At 35.0% G+C, this 21,363-nt stretch overlaps 1 protein-coding gene across 1 annotated transcript in view; it reads right to left on the reverse strand.

Annotated features, from left to right (window-relative positions):
• PIBF1 (progesterone immunomodulatory binding factor 1) overlaps window positions 1–21,363 on the reverse strand; it is a 132,112-nt gene that overhangs the window by 29,263 nt on the left and 81,486 nt on the right. The window contains exons 13-16 of the mRNA XM_075046083.1: window positions 20,625–20,715; window positions 17,178–17,280; window positions 11,774–11,904; window positions 2,382–2,466 (exon numbers count right to left, since the gene is read on the reverse strand). Of these exons, the coding sequence (XP_074902184.1) occupies window positions 2,382–2,466; window positions 11,774–11,904; window positions 17,178–17,280; window positions 20,625–20,715 (410 nt within the window). The remainder of the gene's footprint in view (window positions 1–2,381; window positions 2,467–11,773; window positions 11,905–17,177; window positions 17,281–20,624; window positions 20,716–21,363) is intronic.

The following is a 21,363-nucleotide window of genomic DNA, read 5'->3' on the forward strand; positions in this document are numbered from 1 at the left end:
AGTTTGAAAATTTTAAGTGGTGAAATGACACAAAGCAGCAAACTGCTGCATATCAGGATTAGTTTATGAGGCTGCTCACAGGGGCTAGTGTTGTTTGGATGTAAACAATGTCACACAGCTTTGAGGCAGAAATTTTGTAGTTTTCTTATAAAACATTGTTAAATTTTACCTTCATTTATCACTTCCTACTGATTTTAATCAGCTGCAATGCACCTTGGTTGATATGACACTACTAAAACTAGGCACCCAAGGCATAACTACTTTGAGAGCATAACTACTTGGCAGCAGCACTACTTGGGAGAGGAGTAGGAACAGGAAATTTTGAAAGAAATTAATTTGAAATTAGCCTGCCAAGGGCAAATCATATTGGAAATTCAGAAAATTCACTACATGTTTATACAACTAAGTCACGTTCCCTCAGAGTATTTTTCATATCATTAACATAATGATATGATAATGCATTAATACAATGGTAAGGCTTATAAATTATCTAGAAATGCTTTAAATGTTTTCCATTACATTAATAGAGACCAGTGGGTCTCATATAAACAAAAAATCACCAAAACCCAAAAGAAAAAAGCAAACTCAAATACAACCCAAACTGAACATTTGCCTTCATCTCAGTCTTGAATTTGAAATTTAAGTATACGCTGTGGGTACAGACATCAGAAATAAGAGCTATCAAATGATTACTTCTAATGCACCTACAGATGATCCTGCCAGATCAATGACACCTGCAGTTTGGGGAAACATGTTCAATTACTCTCTTCTGTAATTAGACTATTTTAATTTCTATGCATGGAACTTCACAAGCACTACAATCAATTCAGAGAGTTAAATGCAAAAACTATCCTAGGAGGAAATTGCATCAGACAAACATGCAGTGCAATTTAGCATAGAAAGTAAACAGCTTAAGAACTTGTTTTCTTTTTACTTTTAAGGGGTTTCACATTTGAGATGCACACTCAGGGAACAGGATTAGTACAGTTTTCACTAAAGTTGAGGCTCACTTAGATGCAGCTGTCTGTGAAATTCTTTTGGTTTGGTTCTAACAAAAAATGGGTTTGTAACTGGTCAGCAGAGACAAACTGGTTTGGACCAATTCCTGACATGGGTTTTGGTTTACTGATCTAAGAAGGGAATTTGGGGGAATAGCAAGGAAAGGAGATGGAGGAGAACAGTTGTGGAGGTGGAGTGAGAGGACTTCAGGAGGTGCATGGATAGTCAGTTTTCTGTGGAAATAATGGTAATAGAATGAGTGATAATGCAATCTCAGACAGGATAATTTAGGGGAATTGTAGATTCCTTGAAAGGAATCTCCCCATCTTCTCCTCTCTTCCCAGTCAGAGAATTGAAAGGATATTTTCAGAGAACTATTGATATAATGACTTTGTGATGATCTTTCTGAACAGGTAACTGGCTATTTAGGTCCCATCACTGCATATATATAACTTGTGTTGGTTTTCCTCACATTCGTAATTTTTGATTCATTAATGATGTATTTTCTCTGCAAATCCTTGCCATATCATTCAGCAGCTCTGGGAGATCATTTAACAGCTGCTCAAGGTCAGCTTTTGGTTTTATACCTTCAGTATTCTATAGCTTCAGCAAACTTTCCATATTACTATTTACCCCTTTTCAGATCATTTGTGTAGGGGACTCCTTTGGAAAACTTCATTTATTTCTATCTTTTGTTTCAGACATTTAATCTGCAGAAAGATTTTCTCTCATACTCCATGACACGTTAGTCTCTTAAGATTGTTTAGAGAGAAATCTTGACAAAAGCCTTTTAGGAATCCCCATATAGAGCATTTATGTTTAAATGGCAAGATTTTTGCATACTTTCAGATCTGAGAGTGTATTCCAGCAGCACCCTGACTCCTTGCTTGGATGAAACTCGGGTAAGTACATAAAGAAGTACCCTGACTCTTGTCTGGAGGACACCTGTGTGACTACCGTCCTGTTTTGGAGTTGAAAAGAAACTCAGATGGAAATGAATTGTGCAATGCTTTGTCCAGGTTTTTAGTCTCAACGACTGGAGAGCAGGGGGAGATACTGTGGCACATGCAGGCCTTGCAGATTACATGTGTATCAATTTCATCACCTTTATCTAAATACTTGCTAAAAGCTTGCAAACACTAAACACTTTGCAAGGCATGTCTGTTGACATAAGAAAGAACAGTGAGACTAAGTCATGAGAGAGAATTTAGCAACTGAGAGCCTCCTGAGCACCTGACAGACATCATCACCTGTGTTTCTGAAAACGACACAGACAAAAACCCCAACAAATCAAACTAAAGTAAACCAATTTTTTCCCATGAGGTAAGGCTGAGGAGAGAAAAAATGCACTTATGGTAGGAATGCTAAAGCAGGAAGATTACCTCACGGTGATTTAGAAGTCTCTCCAAATCTGCTGCCATTTGATTCTTGACACGCAGCAAAGCTGTCTTTTCTTTATTTAAAAGACTGGTAGAAAGAGGATAGGAAATGCAGTAATAGCAACAGATAATCTCATTTAATCTTGTATTCTGGCTGAAACATGCATTTTCTAAAGCTAAATACTGGCAACAATGAAAATCTGCTCAAGTAATTGTATCAAAAGATCCTTCTCTGTGTTCAAGAATTGGAATTTGTATAAGTGGGCCTGAATGTACCGATACATACAAAATCTTATTTTAGTCAAACAGAAATGCTATTCAAAATCTTCATAAAATATGGGGAGGCTTTTTTTGATTCTCTGAAGGGTAATTTAAATTATCAGAATCTTCTGTTAATATCTCTTGATTTCTTCTAGGCAAAATGAGCTCATTTTATAAGCAAAGTAAGGCTCCTTATATCTCAAATTCCATATCAAAATTTGGATTTCTTTGTTGTATGCATCACCAGTAGCAGCACACACTGTTCTCTCAGTATCACCTCTTTTTATATTACTGTATTTGGAATTTTGAAAGTAACAAATACAAGGAAAAACAACATCCAGATCTCCCTTTTTACTGTGTAGTTTCTGCAGAAATTGTAAATGTATTTTTGCCATTTTTTATTTTATATTCCAGGATAATGCACAGGATCGAGTTTGTCCTGTGAACCAAGTACGAAAGCTGTTTTAGCATGAAGGCATTCTTGTATAGCACAATGTCAAGTTTAACTTTAATCGTTCTTTGTTTTTTTAGTTATAGAATATGAACATTTGAAATGTTTAGCATACGCATACTGATTCCAGGCAGTAATTCTAATACAATTAAAGGTATTTCATATTTAACCCCAGCATCAGTTTCCAACAATAAACTTCAGACTAATGAATGCATAATGCCAGTATATAAACTAGTTTGTTAAAACAGCTACAGAGATTTTCTTGGAAGACCAATGTTATATATGTCATTATCATGACTTAACTAAATAGGTTGTACAATATAAACTATAACATAAATCAACAACTATGCAAAATGCAATTCTGCATATAGAGTGTAAATATGTAATACTGAATACAGGTCAGGAGTTCAAAAGCAAATGTATTAAAATTTTATAAATGGAATGGAGTAATTACATATGTTGCAAACACAAATTATTTAATATTCCCAGTATTTAATCCAGAAATGATCAACCAAATAAATCAACCTTTTCTTTAATTGGCTGTGTATCATCCGCTTGTTTCAAATAAGCAACATCATCCTTTGCCCCAGAGATTTTCTGGCAGTTCCTTGCAAGCTCTGTACTGTAAATTATGACTGTCAGTTCCTTCTAGGCATTCATTAATTCTCAGAAAAATTGTATGCTTTGGCCAAATTGCTTAGTTTGTTTTAGTCTGAGTTATTTAAAAGGAAAGTAGTAACGTTTATGAAAAACTACAAAGATATTTTAATATTTTCAAGAATTTTGCTTTCTGTGACATTTTTAATCATGATGAAATTGCTGTACTATTTTTTTTTCCTGGGTTCATGTGTTGTAACTTACGTCATTTTTTTCTTGGATTTCTGTACTTTCTAACAGTATAAACCAATCCTTTTAGAGAATGACTCACAAACGTATTAGAGAGGCAATAATAAAAGTTCCTTTATGCCTTAAATAGTGTACTGAATAAGCATAAACATCAGTGTTCATGACTAAACCAGAAATTCATGTTCAAGGTTCAATTTCATCTACAGAACAGAACCTATTCTAGTTATACCTTCTGAAATAATATGACACGACTGATCCATGTGGAGCAGTTCTAATTTTCTTTGTTTATGGTCAAATACAGGAATTAGACTACCACATCATTCAGTAGCACTTGATGTGTTTTCTGTCATACATATGAATACAGAATTACCAAAGCACATGCAGACTTCAGATTTAGTAGTTTTGCAATAGTTATGCTTTTTCATCATTGCAAATACAAGGAAATAATTCATATATTTCTGAAAGAATTCTGAAAAAGAGGCATATATACATTTTACAAAGCGAGAAAGCAGTTACTAGACACAACGATAATTTCACACCTATAATGACCAAGTAAAGCAGAAATACCTTCACAAGTTCAATTTTGGGAAGATGACTGACCATTTCAGTCCCTGTTATGAAAACGTTCCGAACAGGCATGTTGGATATCAGCAGTCGAGGAGGTTCTAGCTTTAAACTACCCTACACTTCCATCAAACAGTAGTTTAACCTAATCCAGTTTTAATTAGCAGTGTAACAAAACAGAGAGCAGCTTTACAGTTTGTTTCAGCTGACCTAAGTGAAAACTGTTGCTGAAAGATCATCCTTCCCTAACCAGCTACTGGTAACCTGCTCTTTGTGTTGGTACTAGAAAATTTGTGACCACGTAAGTAGGTCACTTCACTGAACCGGATGGAAGCTGGAGTCTTTTTAAAGGCTATTTTTCATGTGGATCACCAAAACAACTTAATTTTCCATGTACAGTGGAAACCCACAGCTGAAGGTAAGGATGAGACTGCTTCACTTGGTGAGGGAGTGCCTTAACTGTCTTACTATGATTCTGAAACCACAATCTATGAGTCTAGACAAACCAGCTTCTCACACCTGAGCTCAAGGTTTATAACTTTCATCTGAAGAGACAGGATCTTCCTGACCATCTTTAACTAAGCATACTTTTAAGTTTTCATGATATAGAGATGTATTAAAGTACTACAGTAGTAAACATTAAAAGAAGTATTCCAGTGACTTGTCCTGGGGTGAAAACATGTGAACGCTTGGGAGAAATGGACTGTGTTGAAATGATCCAGTATCCCTGGAGTTACTTAACAGCACAAATGGCTGTTTTCACACTGCAGGGCAAGTGTAGATCATGCTGTGCTCCACAGTCCTGGTCACCGATTGCTCCATCCCGAGTGTGGAGAAGGTGCCCTTTGTGATACATCATATAACTGTGGCCCCAAAAGTCCAGGTTGGAGAATTAACCGAAAAGTAATGCAGCTCCTGCCTTTTTCTGTGTGCCTGGGTTTCCAGAAGAAACCAAAATGTCTGGGTGGAGATTCAGTTTCATTCCATCATGCTTTCAAAACCTAGCCAGGTATGAATCCAGGTGCCAGGAATGCAGGACTTACCATGGAATACACTTGTCATATATATACACATTGCTCACAGCAACCACTGGCTTGTTTTGTTTCACTTTACTCAGGATCTAAAGCAAAGGTAGCTTGGATATCACAAGAAGGACATTTTCAGGTGACTTGATTTTTCTGGAGAATGGAGACTAACATTTCCCAGTCTCAGACTTCTACAGCCTTTTGAATTTGGGCAATTAAGCCATCTTTTAAAACTCTGGTGTAAATATACTAGCTACTATCCTGTTCAGAAGCTTCTATTATTAGATGTTCTGGATAATATGCTTATGGTGGACACACTAAATAAACATGGTTTTATTTGTTACTAGTTTTTATTATTACTTCTATTCAGTTTGAAAAAACAGTAGGTTTCTTCTTCAGTGAACTGTGTACCCCAAATGCTGTAAGAAATAAGGATTCTGCCTTTCTGTTAATTTCACATTACAGCATGATGAAGTTGAAAACTGTTGTGTTCATATACCATCAAAATTACCATCAAAAAAATCAAACACAGAAATAGTATATGTGAAGGGTTTGTACATAAAACTGAATATATAATATAATTATATACTGCATCTATCCCTTCTCTGCAAATTACAGATGAATAGCTCAGAGCAGACAGCTAATTTTTAAAGTCTAAGTCAAATTTTCTTTTAAGTCATGTAGTTAGAGAAAGGTATAAAAAATTCTGCAAATAAAAATTCTTTAGAAGAGAGAATACATGAAGAAATTGTGATCTCTCATTGTGCAGCTAAATAACCACAGATCAGGTTTTTAAAGGCATTTAGGAGAGTGTCCAAACTGAAAAGAAATTACTTTTTCAAATTGTAAAAAAAAAAGAAAACCCAAACAACTTTTTAGAAGTTGTAATACAGGTCAGAAAACATTCATTTGTAGAAAAAAATGAAATATGTATTTCTACAAATCTTGTTTGGAGCATTTCTCGGGTAAACTGTAGTAGTTTTGGAATAGATGATGCATATTTCACAGAATGGTAACATTCTCATAAAAAGCTCATTGCCCATTCTGTGATGGGAAAAAACTCAGCTAACACTGCATGCTGAGCTTTATAATGTTTGGATGGCAATTAGAAAACCCAAAATGTTTAGGTAAGGAACATTTCAGTACATAACTTCTTAGTGAGCAAAATCCTTGTACTGCTTCTAGATTTGCCACACAGTTAGGCTTTTGAGGAGTGCTTTTGGGTAAGCGAACCACTTTTAAAACAAGTCACTGGTGCTGAGAAATTTGAGTAACTGCATTTAAAACAAATACCCTCTCTTTATGAATGAAGTCCTGTTTAATGCCTCCAGTTATTTATAAAACTAGATGTTTTTAGCAGAAAATTATGTACTAAAACTACAATTACTTCACTACACACATAAGAATAAAATTCAGAGATTTGTTTTCCCACAGCATGACATAGTTACAAGGCATTTCTTTTCAAAAGGAGTGCTAAATGTGATGTTTTAATTTCTGGTTAAAGAACTGTATGCTAGAGAGATTTCCATAGTAGGAAGGAGTCATCCTCATACATACCACTGCTCTTATTAACCATCGCTATTTACTTTTACTAACGAGAGTGCTATGTGGACTAACATAAATGAGAGGTTACTTAACAGAATATTTTGAGATATGTGGACCACCTATAAATTCACCCTGCAGATGCCCTGTCACTCAAGACCAGAGGTTTTGTATCCGAAGCGTATCTGCAGGTGCATCGCTCATTCCACAAGCACACGAAGTGTTCTGCTCCCAGGGCCATCTCAGTTCTCTCCACGGCCAAGTGCCGGCACAGCCCCTGGCCTGCCTGGGAGAATTCTAAGGGGATGGGAAGGAGAGTGGTAGTGAACATACGTGTGGGCCACATCTGACAGAGCTTTGATTACCCCTGAACAACCTCTCCTTTTATCTTTGAGTGGTAATACACTTGTGCCTTCACACTTGAATCTAAGCAGTAATGTCACACACCTGTAATAACCTGGAGATGGGTCCCCAAGTTGTTCATGCAAATAACTAACAGCAATGACAGCTGGTCAGCTAAGCATTTACCCCAACTACAAAAGCTCTCCCAGTTCTTAGTATGGCTAAAGATCCACAGAGCTGTGTGAAAGATGTCCAGAACAGACACACTTCTCAGCAAGCCACTGAAGTATCTCCAGCTCTGGTGGAATATACTTTAAGGCCTTGATTTAGTCTGGCACCTATTTTGACTTTTCCTCTCCTTTTAAGAAGAGGTTGGATGAGGCTTTGAGCAACCTAATCTAGTGGAAGATGTCCTTACCCATGGCAGGGGGGTTGGAACTAGTGGATCTTTAAAGGTCCCTTCCAACCCAAACCATTCTATGATTCAGTTTGACAGCTACTGACACAAGCAACCTTGAGTACTATTTGAATAGTGCTTTCAAGTGAGGAAGACATTTTGATATGGAGGGTCTGAAAGACACCCTTAGGTCTAGAGGTATGATGCTTAAAGATGAAGGCATGTAAGCTGCTCTGGTTAAAGTGAACTTTGAAGACCACATTGGAAGGAAACTTAGATGGATCTGCAGGACTTCTCAAGAGTACTGTATCAAAATGATCTACCTGAATCTGTCCCACTCCTCTTGTGGAAATAACTGCTGTCAGAAATGACACTTTCATAGAATGATGCAGTATGGAGAATCCTGAAAACATCTGCTGCCTGTCAAGGGACCACATTATGAGTCACTTTAGGCCATTTTGTGAAAAATCCATAAAAATATGTCACAAGAACACCCACAGCCCAAACTAAGGAGACTGCTGTCATAGATAGCCTTCCTCATAGTTGCCCTCCTCTTGTGCTGATTTCATCAAGACTGTCGATTTCATCAGAGAATCAAAACCACATCCAGTATCAACCAACAGCCTTCTCAATAGACAAGGAAATACAAAGCACTGCAGGTTGCTGCAAAACATTTGTAAGGTTGCAAGAAAGTACTGATTCATTATCCTGGGAAGTCTGCTGGAACCTAACCACACTAGGAGTACGTTCTAAAAAGATTATTGGCCGTCATCACTGTGCACAGAAGCCAATTATGGATTAAGTCTGAAAAAGTAAATTCACTTGCAAATTAGTCCGCACTGATCCGTCCACACTCAAGTTAAGTGAGAGGTGGTAGAGAACACTGGCACTGATACACAGATGTGACCGCTCTACTTAGGGAATCCATGATTTACATAATGCAGAACCAACTCTCTTGAGCAGAGGAGATAAAAATGCAACACGAAAAGAACACTCCTCCACCATAGATTCTGCACACTAAATACAAAGGAAAGAAAAGCACAATCAAGCACACGGCAGCTATGAGGATAAAACTAAGTACTCAGTCTTGATTGTCAGGGTGCAGGGATATCAACACTATGTTAATTTTTCTATGATCTGGTACTCAAATATGAAATTTTAAAAAAATTATATTAAAAAAACACTAGTATTTTTAAAGGTCTGCCTGAAAACAAGAATTTGAACATTATTTTTCTGTTAGCTGGTACTTGTGATATTGCTTTTTAGAAATAAAACTAATGCATGTACTGTATGTACAATTTTAAAAAAGAATAATGTACTTTGTGTAACTTTAGCATAAATTAAACCTCCAAGAGGCTACTGCAGAACTGCAGTATTAACTATAGGTAACATTTGAAAAAAAAAATTTCATTTTGAAATGGCTTTACAAATATTAACTTTTCCCCTTATCTCTGAGATACAGAGAAACCAGGCTTCATATACCATGAATTCACTATTACTTTTCTAAGAGCACCAACATTATCTGCAGAATTTAGGGCCCTCCTTGAGGAACATTAATTATCTGAACTGATCCTCTCAAAAATATTCCACAAACCAACCAACAAAATGCTGTTTAATAAACTAAGACGGATAGGAATAGTGGTCTAAATCTTTTGATCCAGCAGAGCTTCACTTGGCATATATTTGGTAGGGATTATCATTAATTTACTTAAATCCCATTCTGATTCAGTTCTGGAATAGCTGGGAGCTAGACTGGTCCCCAAAGTAATCTGAAATCACCTAAGGGATATTTTAATTTAAAACTGCCATCAGCAGATTCGAAAAGGCTACCCTCATAACAAAAGATGGCTGGAATGTAATGGTCCTCTAGTAAGAAATCCCTTCCTCTAACCTCCTCTCACTTATGGGAAAGCAAAGGACCAACACTATCAATTTGATACCAGATTATGATTTCTCCTGTGCTCCATGGAATATCAACTAACAATTTAGGAGTTTTTTTAAAATGTGGAGTTAGGAATAGCAAAATTAGAGACTTCTGATATGTACCAAAAGCCCTAAGACATTAGGCTGTTTCCAAGAATTTCACTGGCCTATGAAACTACAGCAAAGTTGAGGCAAACTTGTGATAAGGGAATAATAGTTATTTTTAGTTTACAAGGAATATAGGAAACTACAGGAAAAAACTTCTTACAAAAACATTTGATGTGCAAAGTAAATGTTACTTTTTTGCTATAAAACCATTAAGGATAAAAATTTTTTTTGTCAGACCACACTTTCACTACAGAAACATGGAGTAGTGGTGAGCACACCCCAGTTCACCACAGTAGAGTACTGCTGGTATATTTACCGTGAATGCTCGCACTGTGGTGCAGATCCATTTTCTTCCTTAACCTCAGGCACTTTAAGATGCCAAAATTTCCCTTTATAGTTAAAGGAAAGTAACAGGCATCTCTAGCAAATGACTCACTCCATCCAAAATCTGAATTGCTTTTTGAAGATGCCACTTCCGCCATGAACTACTAAGGAAAGCTGACCTGACTAAGTTCCTAAATTAGGTGCATTAAGTTGTAGGCTAAATTTAGGAAGAATATCTGGGCATACAGATTATTTGTAATGAGCCATAAACCCTCAAGAGAATCAATGTTAATAATGCATTTAAGTTGTTATATATTTTAAAGGCATGAAGCAAACACTTTCAGAAATTACCTCACCTATTTACTCCCTTTCTTCCTAGCTTTTGAGAAACTTTTGGACTAGCATGTGAATAGTGAAAGGTGTTTTCATGTTATTGTAATCTAAAAATTTAATTTGCTAGTGACCAATACTTTGATGATTTTTTTCATAATTGGAAAGTAAGATCCTGCATATAGCGAATGTTGTGATTTTTCATCTCCTGGAAAAATATAATTTACCTTTGAAGTTTTTCTTATAATATATCAAGTCTAGGAAAATATTAAAAACACTTGATTCCGGTATAAAAAAAATAGCTATTCTTATTGAATCAAAGTTAAGCCCAGTGGAAGACATCTTGTTAGGAAGTACGAATGAAAATTTCAGTTTATTTATAAAAGTATTGATTTATGTATAGATTTACTTGGATAGTAAGAAGTTTTAGGTATTCCTCAAGACATAACAAATACTATCACAAACCATCAAAACACTCTGAATAGATACATATGTAAGCCAGTATGTAGGATAAAGTATTTAGTTATGGTGAGTCCTACTTCTTCTATTTTCATTGCTTCAGCAGATTTGTTGTAAAAAACCTGTATTTTTCATGCAATTGCTTCATAATACAATCACATCAATGCTTCATAATTGTTACCGTACGTGTTTCCTAAACCAAGATACCACATAAACACCTAATAGTTAAAATGCTAATTCTTCTGTAGTGCAGTGGGACACAGCTATCGACTTCCTTGAAAATCAAGGGGCAGATTATTTTATAACAGCTTACTTGTGGACCAGATGTTAAACATAGTTTATAAAGCTGTATGATAGTGGGAAGTTGCTCAGTGGCCAGAGTTCTGACAGCTGGATATAACACCAAATCAGAGAGTCTCTGCTAGAGGAAGTCTGCTCGAGTTATACCCAAAATACTCTTTGCTGGTGGACTAGTCTATAATTTTTCTCTGACTTTATTTCTTTATTTTTACTTTTGTACCTCTGGGGTGCCATTCTCTCCTTTTACTCTTCTGAACTTTCCTCTACTTCATGAGAGCTCTTCTCAACTCCAAACTCACTTTAAACCTGACCGTCATTGCTGCTTTTCCAAACCTAAAGCCTCTCTTTTGACAGTATGAAAGAAATCACAGATGCTAGAGTTCCAGCATAAAGACTGGACTTAGTCAATGATGGAGTGTCAACATCTCCTACTTCATGGCCAATAACATAATTGTTTTCTAATGATAAACACATAAGTGATTTTACTTTCAGTTTAAAATAAAGAAACAGTCATTTTACTTACCTGACATCCTTTTCAAGTTGTGCGATATGTTCTTTCTGTAGACTTATTTGAGAATCTCTCTGTTGCACAGTTTCAATGAGATATTTGTATGGCTGTTGTACTTGATTCAACAAAGAATTTGCTCTGTCAAGCTGCCACAAAAAGAAGTATTACTACTATAAATCTTACAATTTATAAAGCATAATTACCTGATTATTACTAATTATTGTATTATTGATTATTACCAATTGCATAATAATATAAAACCCAAACCTGTTACTTAACAAAAAAAAATGAAACAAACTACCCTCAAATTACTATCTAGTACATTATCCTCTCACTTCTTTGTTCTAATTATACGGTATTTTCACTGCAATCATGCTACTGCTCTCTACAGTTTCCTAATCTGCATTTTCAAGAGTTTTAATGTAACAGCTTCTATTGATGAAAAAGATTAGTACAGACAAGGCCTCTGTTTGTTCACCTTACTGACCACAAGTGACTTTTTTAAAAACAGTATTCTACTACAGTGGAATTTTCAGCTCAGAAATTGAATCTAAATAAACCCACAGTAATTATGGAAGAAAAGTTCCCTTTCCTCTAATCAATTACTGTATATGAATAGTGAAATCCTACAGGATGTTTACAAGAGTAGTACAAAACGTCATACCCTAAATAGGAAATAAACCTTTCTAGCCCTATTCCCTGAAAAAAATAGGATCACTATGTTTAAAAAGCTTGTATGATATGGCTTGCATCTTCAGCACTATAACAAGATCATTCACCAAAATACGTACAGAATTAAGATCGCACATCAAGATTTAGCAGTTTCAGCAGCTGGTGTACATATAAGTCAAGAATACCAGCTAGATTCTTTAAAAAATTAATTAAAATATTTTAAAGTTTAGACACAAACAGGTCTAATGGAATGAATTCAATGGAAAATGGTTAAGCTTTCCAATTAGTTTATAAAATTTCTCAATAGATTAAACAACCTGCATTTGCCAAATCAGACTCAGGAGCCAGCTGTCCTGTTTTGTGTTGTTCCAAATGAGCAGGGGAAAAAAAACCCCTTCCTATAGAACTAGCTCACTTAAATAATATTTCGGACTTTCCTAAAATCAGACTTTTCTCCTATTCATAATTTTCAAAACATGAGACTGTGTTTCCTTCTTTCTCTGATTCCATTATATTTTTGTTGTAGTTTTACTTCTGCCCTCTACAGTCTGTCAAATGTGCTAAGAACTTATAAGGTAATGTTTTACATTTATTAGAAAACAATACAGAGAAAGCTTTGCTCGCCTTACTGAAAGGGTGACAATAACATTGCACTTCTTCAAATTAATGCAAATCTTTAAGTATTATTTAAACACTTTAGTTCCTTCAGGAAATACCTGTTTTAGTCCACAGTGAAATTCAAAGTTTATTGTAGTGAAGTAAAAAAAAGCCCAGACAATCATCTTCTTGAAGAAACTAATTATCTTCAATAAATTGATAAGCAATTAAAAAAGCTATTATTTTTCTAAAAGCACAAGCTATCAGAAAGGATCTCTTTCAGGTAGACAATAGAGCATCATGACAAACAGGCAATTCCAAGACATGGAGTACTAATCTCTAGGATGGTCTAAAAATTACAGTATAAAGCTTTGAGGCTGCCATTACAGGAGAAAATTACCAACTGATCTTGTTTGGAATCCTGTTCTTGATAGCCTAAGAACTTTCAAAGGATGCTGTCATCCACCACTGTGTGAAGTTCCTCATTGTTCTCACTGATCAGAATTAAAGTACTTCAGTGGGAAAGGACAAGTGAGGTATTGGTTTGATGCTGCTAAGTCGTCTGTTAACTTGCTAACTTTACCAGCTAAAAAGCATACTACTGCTACAAAAAAAGGCTATTCCTTCCCTCTCTATGGTGGTGCTTTGCTGCCTGTTTGATTCTATAAACTTAAAAGAGGTTGTCATTAAACTGTAATCAATTAAGCATTAAATGCATTTAATGGATCAATTTTACTAATATACACACATTAAAAATTAAGCATTATCATTGAGCAAAAGCATTATTTTTTGTAAGCAACTTTGATTTCCTTCTGCCTTAATGTACAAGATTTACTTAAGTATTGCTGTGTCATTCTTTTAAGCGACAGAACTAATACCTTGCAATTGGACTTTTATTATTTATCCCCAAATTGACTTCTCTACCAAGCTGAAGGATTTCATCATTGTTCAGCTTGATCTATACTCTGTCTTTGAGTGAGTTGTAAACCTGCTTTTGGTAAAAATGTTTCAACTGAGGCATATGAAAAGCACAAATACAATGTCATGATGAAGGCTCAAAAAAGTCATTCAGCAGCAAGCCAAATATATCAGCTTTGTAAATTTCTTTATTTAGGATATCACTTTTACTGTATACTGATGCAGTATTTGCTTTTTAAGTCGCCCAAAGATCACATTGGCCTTCCAGACACAAGAGACTGTCTATCCATCATTTCTGTCACTATTGTTCAAAACCTCTGCAAAGTGAATTCATTCCAAAATTTAGATTGGACACTAAATGTAGTAATTGCACTACTTTGCAGGAGCTGATATATAGCCTTCCACTCACTTAAAGTGAGAGTAACATGAAGTGAGTTGCATAGGCAATAAACTGATTATCGCTAGCTGAGGATCTTTCTTGGATCAGGTCATGAGAATTCCTTTATTCTGTTTGTCCTAGACATGGTCAACAAGCCTGTAGTACGAAGTAAGTCTCAATACCTACTTTAACACTGCAGGTCACTGCTATACAAAGCAACAGAAAGAGCACTTTAAAAGAAAATTATTTTCTAATGCTGTATCACGACCTGAAAATAGATAGGATCCTGCAGTTAAATAAAGCCTGACAAACTATAATGGGACTAACTGAAGACTGACAAGTTTTTTTCAGCAGCCGAGCTTTTCCATAGGGTTCAAACTTTCAAGGAGACACATTATATCAGAATTCCATCAAATGAATGAAATTATGGAGAAGTCAGTATTTTTTTGTTGGTAATGCTGGACTTTCCAGAAGATCAATATGATTCCTTTCCATAACGCTCAACAGCAATTGGTTGAGGACAGTCCAAAAAAAGAATCTTAGAAAGAGCATCCATTGTAGTTAATACAATCTTTTTCTTTTCCTCCCTCTTTGAAAGAGCTTAAAAAATAATTGTATCATAAATACTGCAGTGAAATACCAGTATTTAATCCAAGTTCAAAAGAAAAGTTAGTCCACTCACTTTGGCATCAACTTTTAATCCATGTTCTAGATTTCATCTAGATGACTGAACAAACTGTCAATCAAAAGAATAATAATGGGCTACCTGAGCATGCTGTAGTCTACAGGATCTCTGTTTTGCTCTTAAAAAAAAAAATTCAAGACTGACAACAGTTTGGAGTAACAATCTATCTTAGCTCAGGGGATGCAGTAAAGACAGCAAACAGAAGTTTAAGAACTTTAACTATATAAAGAAAGAAAATAGATAGCAATCAGTATAAAACATGAAATACAGAAAATTTACAATGGGAGCTACAACTTCAAGGTGAAAGTTGGTACTAGCAGGCATAGAACTCTTAGAATGAAAAAAATGGGAGCCAATAAATCCTAGAAACAGTAGAACCCATTATGGCAGAGATATGGTAAAAATGTATATAATGCTGAAAAAACCACAGAAGTTTTCAATAAATTTTTTTGCCCTCTGTTTGAAAAGAAGTCAGATGATCAGTTTGTATAACATTGGAATGATGAACTATTTTCCAGTCCATTAATAACAAGCGTAAACTCTTTTTGCATTTATTGAAGGATGGCAAGCAGAATGGCTTAAGTAATTGTTATCAAACAAAATGGCCTATAATCATATGCAAAATTTAAAAAAAAAATAAAAAAAAAAAAGGGGGGGGGGGGGAGAAAGAAATCTGATGAAGCATTCAGACCTGAATGCCAGACATGAGTTTAATAGAAAACAGGTCTTCAAAGATCTTATTTAACCTTATGAGTTTGATGTTAATAGGCTTAGTAGCTGTGCGTTAGCTATCTGCAAGACATTTAACTTTGCACTGGATGACATTCTGATTTAAAATATACAACTATATGATAAAAGATCGAGAAAGGGCTACATGACATCTCATGGGAGAACAAAAACGACGTGAAGGTCTTCTAGTGGAATTTTGCAGGAATTTGAACTAAGGTCACTGGTACTGAACCTTTCATCAGTGATCTAGAAGCAAATATAAAACCAGTGCGGGTAAGAAGAAATGTATTGAAGTGGAAACCAGACAGATTGAAGTGGGAAATAAAGCGTAGATTTTATTAACAATAGTGAAAGAATACTGATAGAGAAAAATACAAAGGATAACATTAGATTCACAAATCTCTTGATGTCTTCAATTCAAGAAGATTTGAAAGATATGTTTTAGTCAAATATAAATTACTACCTAAGAAGAATCCAAATAAATTGCATTATTGGTTAAAAGAAAAAATAATATAAAAACTTCACTGTTGATGTATCTTTCACTGAAATAATATATATAATCATAAATCTACACATACAAAATATATCAAATTCATGTAATTTTAAAATATGTAGGAAATGCATGTATTTGCACTGTGAAGTACTTGCGTGTAGTTATCCTAATTTAGAATTACCATGGCTTAAAAAAAATCAAACTGTTAACCACATTCCTGAAAGAGTCAGCCTAGAAATTCCATATGGTGGCAATATCTAATAGCAAATCTAGAAGTTCTTTGGTTCCTATGAGAAAAACTTAGAAGACAATCTTAAAATATTTCAAAAAATTAGTTCACCCTAATTCTGGGAGATTTCAAGCTGAGTTTTGTTTAGTGTTTTTTCTCCATGTCAATGTAATATGTGATTTCAGGTATTATATACAGAATATTGAAAGATCATGAAATTAAACTCATTGTAGCAAAGTAAAAAAAAAAGACTAATTTTAGCTTTTTAAAAAGCAGCTTACGTTAAACATTCCCTAGATATGTATATTCAAAAAACTCAAGAACTGAACAATGTAGAAAAGAATTTACAGAAGTATCTTCAAAAGTGATTTAAGAGAAGAGCTGTGTAAAAAGTAAGGAGGTATTCATTGAACAATTAACTATCAAACAGAACAAACTAGTTCGGCTAGCTGGTCTTCTGTTCAGAAATCAGAACGTTGTCTGTCTGGATTACATTCTTGTTTAGCCTGTAAAGTAATCCCACTTTCCATCTTTGTTTCAAAATACAATATAAACTTATTTGAAAACATCTAACATAGAGTTCTGGTTAATTATGAGGCAATTTTTTGACATCAAATAGATAATAAACACTGTTTAGAAAATATTTCATTTTATGAACAGCTGTTCTGCAATGTTTATAGTCTCTACAGATTTGATTTTTTTGTAGCAGTAATTTACCTCTTGTGAAATCTGTGTTACTTGTTCCTTCTGATGTTCCAGATCTTTTACAAGCAATGAGTTTTGCTTTTCTAGCTGCAGTAACCGCCTTGCCAAGTGAACACTGTGCCAATGAAAAGCAAGCTCAAGTTGAATTTTTTCCAAAATATGCATAAGAAATTCTCACATTTATACTTCAGAACTTGATTGCCTTAATTTTTCACCAATGCTTAAATACTAATATATATAAACTACATAGTGAAACATGCAGAATGGTCAAAGTTCGAAAAACAATGAAAATATTACATTTAACAGCACTGAAATAGCATTCCCACAGTTATGCCATTGTAATAATTCTTACAAAGTAATTACCTATATAATTTGTACAATACTACACAATTGCAGTAATCATGTCAAAATGTTTCAACTAATTATGAGTATTTACTTTTTAGCAACTTTAGGGAATGACTGTAATTGGCTTCTCCTTAAATAATTAAAAAAAAAAAGGACATTAATACATATTTTGTAGTGGAACACTGAAAAATGTAGTATTTTATCATTTTCAAAACAGAGGCAAAATTGTTTTGTATGACATTTAATATGCTAAATAATTAAATGTTATTGCCATTTTTTTAATATAAACTCTTACGCAGATCCACAAATTAACTTAAAAGTGAAGAGAAAGGGTTATTGAATTACTTACACGCCCTAGTTAAAAAAATTAGATCCTCAACCACTTGCATGTTTCATGTCAAAAGTCAAAAGAGTTTATCATTAATTCAATAGCATACTTCCATAGGCAGCAATGGGAAGATTCAGTATGCAATTGCAGAGCCTACTTCCAGACATCTAGTCTAGTTGTTCAAGCTGTTATTAATCATTTAGTCCTATTCCATACAGTTGCAGAGTCTGACTATATTCCACTAAAATGGACTCCTGGATTGTGAACTGAAATGTACTCCAAATTCCATTGACTGTATTGATTAGAACTAAATTAGTTATAATGGGAGGTTAGATGCCAAGTCTCCATGTTAAACCTAGGATTAGATGTCAAAATTTATGTATCCTGTAATGAATCCTGCCATCTTTGTAGGATTCAGCAACTTGGTGGCTTATTATCTAAAGTGTATATAGAGAATTTATCACTGTACCCCTCCATGTTTAGGTATTCTAGTCACCAATCAATTTCACATGACATGGGAAATTCAGAGCTCTAAAAATGAGGAAGACATACAGGGCTAATAGCACTTTTTAGTGTGCCTTAACCACTGGACTAATGGCTCTCCACAACAATCTATCCTTCCAGTAAAATGTGTGCCATTTTTCAGAAACTTGTATATTGAAGAAAGGGAGAAGTCACTCCAGTTCAGATCTTGGACTCTCAATACATACCATCCATAAACAGATGATATAAGACTGCTGGTCTCCAAATAATGGATAGCAAAGTGTTACCCAGTTCTTGACCATGATCCTGAATCTGTAAAAGTCTAAGTGGTCTAAAACAGACCGACAGGGAGATTATATTCACCCTTAAGCTGAGGCTCAGAATGTGTAAAGCTAGACAGTAGCGTATAAACTTTCTCTGAAAATTTGACCACTCATAACCTCCACCTTCTCCTCAGCAAAAGGGAATACACTTTTAGATTTGGCAGAAGTCTTAACATTCTTCACCTGTGTTATAAATCTACCCTTTCATACAGACAGTCTTTTATTTTTGCCTTTTATGAGAGGAATTAGTGAATGCTGTTGAGAATTTCAGGTAAGAGGTTGGTTCTCTCAGTTCCTCCTACAAGGAGCATTAGACTGTGTAAACAATATCTGAGAAAAAGAGAAATTCATTCTTCAAACTAGTTATTTGGACTTTTATTTAGGAGATATGAGACATGTTTTAAGATCCCTTCTAGTACAAAAGAGAAATTAAACACTTCTCTGACAAGTTAGGGAAGAGGCTTAAAAACATGAAAGAGCAAATTAAGCCATGCCAAAGTTAAGTACTACATACAATTTTTATGATTTTTGTCAGCAATATGTAACTCAGTGTACAACAGGTCTAATCTGATTGATAATCATATCGACAACACTTTACTTGAAAACAAATATAAAGGACAGAAGAAATAGTACGTGGCCCATAAATCTTTGTTGTAAACATGAACAGATCATCATTTGCCCTTAATTCTCATCAAGAATTTCTGAAGTTAAATATTGTTTGTCATGGAGAAGGTGGGGGTTAAGAGGACAAAACCAACTAAACAAACTAATACTTGTAGTAAAAACCAGCTATACATGATGTCCTGGTTTCGACTGGAATAGAGTCATTCAAATGTCACTATTATTTCTTAAAGACAATGCATAATTGTCTTGGTTTTGCCTGGAATAAAGTTAATTTTCTTCTTAGAGCTGGTATAGTGCTGTGTTTTGGATTTCAGACGAGAAGAATGTTGATAACACACTGGTGTTTTCAGTTGTTGCTAAGCAGTGTTTATACTAAGTCAAGGACTTTTCAGCTTCTCACGTCCTGCCAATGAGAAGGCTGGAGGGGCACAGGAAGTTGGGAGGGGACACAGCCAGGACAGCTGACCCCAACTGGCCAAAGGGGTATTCCATACCATGTGATGTCATGCCCAGTATATAAACCAGGGGGGCTGGGGGTGGGGGGGATTGCTGCTCAGGCATTGGCTGGGCATCGGTCAGCAGGTGGTAAGCAGTTGTATTCTTCTATCACTCAATTTGTATATGCTATTATTATTAGTAGTAGTAGTAGTAGTATTTTCCCTTCCTTTTTGGTCCTATTAAACTGTCTTTATCTCAATCTACAAGTTTTACTTTTTTCCCCCTGATTCACCCCCCCATCCCACTGTGGAGCAGGGAGTGAGTGAGCAGCTGCATGGTGCTTAGATGCCGGCTGGGGTTAAACCATGACAATAATATAAACTTATTTTTTAAAAATGACTATGATCAAGTATGTTATTCAGCTTACACATCATTTTTATCTATTGATCAAATGGTATCAGAGCAAACTGAAGAAATATAACTGGAATCAGATCCTGTATTTGTAATGATGAAATAGTGATGCTCTGAAACGTTGGCATTCTTAATTTGCTGACAGATGTGTTTTTGTTCCAATCACATACAATCATTTTTAGGGTATTAAAAACTTATTTCCTATTATATAAATGTAAAAAATTTAACTAGTCTGTTTTTACAGCTGTTTAGTTTTATACAATTAAAATTCATCTTTCTGAAAGACAATGAAAAAAGATCTTAAAATGACTGAGAAAAATACGTATACGCTCATTTATGTGCATCAACCACATTAACAGGTCCTAGTCTTCATTCTATTTCTGTACACTTAAGTCATTAAAAAACCTCTTTATACTAATCAAACTGGCTGGATTCTAAGACAAAACACAATGCGCACTTCTTCATTTACTTTATGTTGAACAAGTAAATTCAGGAGGCACTTTTTACCTTTGCTTCAGTCGTCTTTTGGCTGTTGTAGGAACATTAGCACCATACCCATAAGAGAAGAGAACCCTTTCAGCTTCAACTTCATTTTCCACTGCAAAAAATTGCAGAAAGGTACTGTTGAAGACAAAATTACAGTGCAAGAACTTACAAACTTTTAAGCAATTCTATTTATAATTACACACATGCACAAACATTTTTCTAGAAGCTAGACTTTCAGTTGGTGTAACCTCTGGACCTGAGTGGAACAATTTGGTTCACAATTAGCATTAAAACAGTGCCATACATTAATTTCTTACAACACTAGCAGGCTTTTCACTTTTTATTTTTCCAATCAACATAAGACTTATGCAATATGAAAGTAAAGGAAAAGAGTTCAGTGTCCTTGAATATTCATGTTATTGGTGTAGTCACAACATACACACTAATAGTATAAGTTTAATTTAGCAGTACAGGGTTGGGTTGTTTAGGTTTTTTTTCTAAAGAATTAATTTTCTGTGTGTACATGAGGAAGTAGAGGAAGATAAAATTAGGGAGTGCTTAAGCCGACTGGACATAAACAAGTCCATGGGACTAGAAGGGACACATCCGAGGTTGCCGAGGGAGCTGATGACACTGTGAGGATGCTTACTATCATTTTTGAAAGACTATGGTGATCAGAAATTTCTGATAACCTGCGGAAAAGAAATGCCATACTCATCTTCAGAGAAGGGCAAGAAGGAGATTCTTATGTCTATGCAAA

This window comes from Buteo buteo, chromosome 14 (genome assembly GCF_964188355.1).
Source record: "Buteo buteo chromosome 14, bButBut1.hap1.1, whole genome shotgun sequence".
In the NCBI taxonomy this organism is placed as follows: Eukaryota; Metazoa; Chordata; class Aves; order Accipitriformes; family Accipitridae; genus Buteo; species Buteo buteo.